The sequence below is a fragment of the Akebia trifoliata genome, chromosome 3, assembly GCF_017979445.1.
Source record: "Akebia trifoliata isolate Shusen 1 chromosome 3, ASM1797944v1, whole genome shotgun sequence".
NCBI classification, from domain to species: Eukaryota; Viridiplantae; Streptophyta; class Magnoliopsida; order Ranunculales; family Lardizabalaceae; genus Akebia; species Akebia trifoliata.
This window is the reverse complement of record NC_141377.1, coordinates 30,255,428-30,260,192: the sequence shown is the minus strand read 5'-3', so window position 1 is coordinate 30,260,192 and position 4,765 is coordinate 30,255,428. Positions and strand designations below refer to the sequence as shown.

The 4,765-nt window shown below is 33.7% G+C and overlaps 1 protein-coding gene across 1 annotated transcript; it reads right to left on the bottom strand.

Moving 5' to 3' along the window:
• Positions 1 to 854: 854 nt before the first annotated feature.
• LOC147406329 (uncharacterized) lies at positions 855 to 4,498 on the bottom strand. Its single transcript, XM_086432534.1, has 4 exons — positions 3,772 to 4,498; positions 3,391 to 3,646; positions 1,742 to 2,433; positions 855 to 1,249 (listed from the first exon to the last, which is right to left on the bottom strand). Exons 1-4 carry the CDS (start codon positions 4,496 to 4,498, stop codon positions 855 to 857), a joined length of 2,070 nt encoding a protein of 689 aa, XP_086288660.1.
• Positions 4,499 to 4,765: the final 267 nt, after the last annotated feature.

Here is a 4,765-nt window from a genome sequence, read left to right as displayed (position 1 = left end):
ATAAATGAATGAGATATTAAATGAAAATAAAACTATGAATTTTACAATAATCCCCCACAAATTCATAGTAAGAAGAGAAGGAATTGCTGCTCGTACAAATTGAAATACCGGATACCTAATATCGATGTCTTTTGGACTTAATCAATACTTAGTATAGATAGACAGAACTCACAGGGACCTGGTGTAACTAAGTTACTTAACCCTTTCCCTTTTAACGTAAGTTTAACTATCATATCATACGTATCTTTCTTTCTAGGATCGATCGAGTTCTTATGGTTTGACACTTTTCGGCCATGTGTCGAATCTTGGTATTTCATGAATGCTTTAGAATAATTGCCCATATTATTCATAAGAAGCCGCCCCACTTCTACATTCACATAGGTAAATCCATCAAGTGTGTTCTATGACTATTACACACCACCCAATAAGGCTATGGATTATATTAAGAACTTTTGTTCATCCTTAACTCGTCATAGATAAGCACTACTTAACATCATAGGAAAGGGATCAAAAGTTTGTCAACTCTTTTTCATTAGTACTTCATCAATTAGTTCAGTGACTTGTTGTTACCCATTGAATCTACTTCTTGGGATCTCCAGTCATATAGATTGGGTTTCCATCACAGACTAATTATTTACATAGGCATTAGTCCCATTCCCCTCGATGATTTACTCACTAACCCTCTAGTTAATGGTTTTGTTAATGGATCTGCTAAATTACTTTCTGACCTTACAAAGTCAATAGCAATCACTCCATTCATTAATAATTGTCTGACCACATTATGTCTAAGACGAATGTGTCTACTTTTACCATTATATATATGGTTTTTAGCCTTGGCTATAGCAGCTTGACTATCACAGTGTATAAATACTGATGGCATTGGTTTCTCCCATAAAGGAATACCTATTAATAGGTTTCTTAGTCCATTCAGCCTCAGTTCCTGCTAATTCTAATGCAATGAACTCTGATTCCATTGTAGATTTAGCCATACATGTCTGCTTAGATGATTTCCAAGAGACAACCCCCCCACCTAGCATAAAAATATAACCACTAGTGGACTTGGATTCATCAGATTCTGATATCCAGTTCGCATCACTATACCCTTCTAACACATTTGGACTTCCACTAAAATGTAAGCCCATGTCTAAGGTTCCTCTCAAATATCTAAGAACCCTCACTAATGTTGTCCAATGGTCTCTACTAGGATTACTATTGAACCTACTAAGCACCCCCACAGTAAAAGCTATATCTGGATGAGTACAGTTCATTAAATACATCAAACTTCCTATGATCCTAGCATATTCTTTTTGTGACACACTATCACCTCTATTCTTTCTTAACTTTATGTTCGGATCTAAGGGAGTCAAGACAGGTACACTCTCAAAGTGTCCAAACTTTTTTAATATTTTCTCTACATAATGGCTTTGAGACAATACAAATCCTTCATCTTTTTTAGTTATTTTAATCCCTAACATGATATCAACTTCTCCTAAATCCTTCATCTCAAATTTGGATTTTAGGAAAGATTTAGTTTCCTCTACTATTTTTAGATTTGTTCCCAAAATCAACATATCATCTACGTACAAACAAATGATTACACCAATTTTGCCATTAAATTGGCCATACACACACCTATCATAATCATTAAAAATATATCCACTAGACTTAAGCACAGAATCAAATTTCTCATGCCATTGTTTAGGTGCTTGTTTTAGTCCATATAAGGACTTTACTAACTTACACACTTTATTCTCTTGGCCATGAACTATACACCCTTCAGGTTGTTCCATATAGATTTCTTCTTCTAAATCGCCATTTAAAAATGCTGTTTTGACATCCATTTGGTGAACTACTAATTTGTAAATAGAAGCTAAGGCTATTAAAACTCTAACAGTTGCAATCCTCGTAACTGGAGAGTATGTATCAAAATAATCCATCCCTTCTTTTTGTCTAAATCCTTTGGCGACCAATCTTGCTTTAAATTTATCTATTGATCCATCTGACCTTAATTTCTTTTTAAATATCCATTTGCATCCAATAGGTTTGGTGCCTTTAGGTAACTCCACTAATTCCCAAGTATGATTTAACATGATTGATTCTAATTCACTATTAATGGCTTCTCTCCAAAAAACAGCATCAGGAGATGTCACGGCTTCTTGATAAGATAACGGATCATCATCTACTAAATAAGTATAGAAATCATCTCCTAGATTGGTTTCTTTTCTAACTCTTTTACTCCTTCTAGGTTCTATTTCTTTAGAAAATGATTCAAGAATTGGCGTTTCTCTTTCTATCACCATTTTTCCTTTGTCATTAGAACTTAAAGAATCTTTAACCTTCATAGGAAAAATTTCTTCAAAAAATTCAGCATCTCTAGCTTCAATGATGACATTGCTATCAACACCATCTTCATTAGATTTTAATGTTAAGAATCTATATGAAGTACTATATTCAGAATATCCTAAAAATGCACAATCAATTGTTTTAGGTCCTATCTTTCTCTTTTTTATTTCTGGGAGTCCTACCTTACATAAACATCCCCACACTTTAAGGTAATTTAAGTTAGGTGCATAACCTTTCCAAAGCTCATAAGGAGTTTTTCCTAATTTCCTATGGGGAATCCTATTAGTAATGTGACATGCAGTCAATATAGCCTCTCCCCACATATTATTAGGCATTCCAGAGTTTATAAGTAACGCATTTAACATTTCTTTTAAAGATCTGTTCTTCCTTTCTGCTATTCCATTTGACTCAGGTGAGTATGGAGGTGTGACTTCATGAATAATGCCATTTTGTTCACAAAATTGACTAAGGAGATTAGAATCATATTCTCCTCCTCTATCAGATCTTAATCTTTTAATTTTTCTATTTAATTGATTTTCTACTTCATTTTTATATTTTAGAAACATATCTTCTGCTTCATTTTTATTTCTAAGAAGATATACTCTTGTGAATCTAGAAAAATCATCTATAAACGTAATGTAATACCTTTTACCTCCTCTAGACTCAAGATTTCTAAAATCTCCAAGATCAGTATGAATTAGACTAAGAAGTTCTGAAGATGTTCTTGAAATGTTATAGTGTGGCTTATGTGTAAATTTAGATTCTACACAAATCTCGCATTTATCTAACTCTTTAATTTCTAGATTAGGTAATATACCTAAATTCTTCAATTTCTTTAATTTTCCTAAACTAGTGTGACCTAATCTAGCATGCCATAAAGAAATTGACTCAATAAGATAAGCAGAAGACGATGCCATTTCATTCATAATATTAAGTACAAACAACCCCCCATTACAATATCCTTTTCCTAGAAATACCCCTTTTTTAGTCAATACTAATTTATTCGACTCAAATACAAGTTTAATCCCAGCTTTATTCAAAAGAGACCCAGATACAAGATTTCTTCTAATGGCAGGAACATGAAGAACATCTGTGAGTACTAGCACCTTCCCAGAAGTCAACTTAAGGGTCACTTTGCCTTTTCCAGCAACTTGAGATGTTCTTGAGTCTCCTAAATAGACCACTTCATCTCCCACAGAATTGTAGGAAGTAAACATCTCCCTGTTTCCACATACATGCCTCGTAGCACCAGTGTCAACTGCCCACTCTTTAGGATTTTCCACAAGACTGACTTCGGAGAGAACTGCAATAATAGTGTCATTATTAATTTCAGTTAGATTCACATGATTCCCTTTTGATTTTTCTTTAGTTTTCCTAAATTGCACTCAACTGCATGATGTCCAGGTTTACCACACACAAAGCAACTACCTTTTGACTTCTTAAAGCCAACACTATTCTTAGTCCTTGGTCCCTCTTTTTTAAACACTTTCTTAGGTTTAAACCTATATGGCTGAGAATCTCCTTCTATGAGATTGGCTTTGGTAACAAATTGTTTAACCTTACCATTTTTCTCTCTTAGTCTACTAGTTTCTTCTATGTTAATGTGGACAATGAGGTCTTCAAGAGATTTATCTTTCTTTTTCTGCCTCAAATTAGTCTTGTATTCATTCCAACTTTCGGGAAGTTTCTCAATTAGAGATGACACCACAAACTGTTCTGGCAATTTAATGCCTTCATACGTCAACTCGTGAATAATGTTTTGAAATTCATTTACTTGATCTATAATTGACTTTCCATCGACAATTAAAAATTCTAAGAATGTTTTAACTACATATTTTTTGACACCTGCATTTTCTGTTACGTATTTCTTCTCTAATGCCCCCCATAATTCTATAGAAGTACCATACACACAATAAATATCATACAAAGTGTTTACAAGACAAGATAAAATATAATTCCTACAAATTCCATCTGCTTTGATCCAATTTTGCAGATTAGGGTCTGTATCTGTAGGTTTTTCTACTTTGAGTACGAACAAAACATTAAGGGCTTCAAGGAAGAAGAGCATCTTTTGGCTCCATCTTCGATAAAATTTTCCATTAAAAGGTTCTAGTTTCAACAAGTCAGGTTTCACATGTTCGGGTCTAAAATCCATGTTTTAAAGTTCAGAAACAGAAACAGGATATAGATATAAATTGGTTTTAAGATTGTTGGATAATCTTATGAATCTGATTTATTGAAACAATAATTAATAAGCAATATTATAATGTAAACAATTCGATGAAATTGGAAGAACTTATCGGTGACTGAGGCACGGAGAAGCCACTGTCCTTAAAACCAATTTCGCCTCCTTAGGATTCAATCCTTAGTGCAGTCGGTTCTGGCGTTTGGTTTCCAAGATTCAACAGTCACTGTCTGCTAA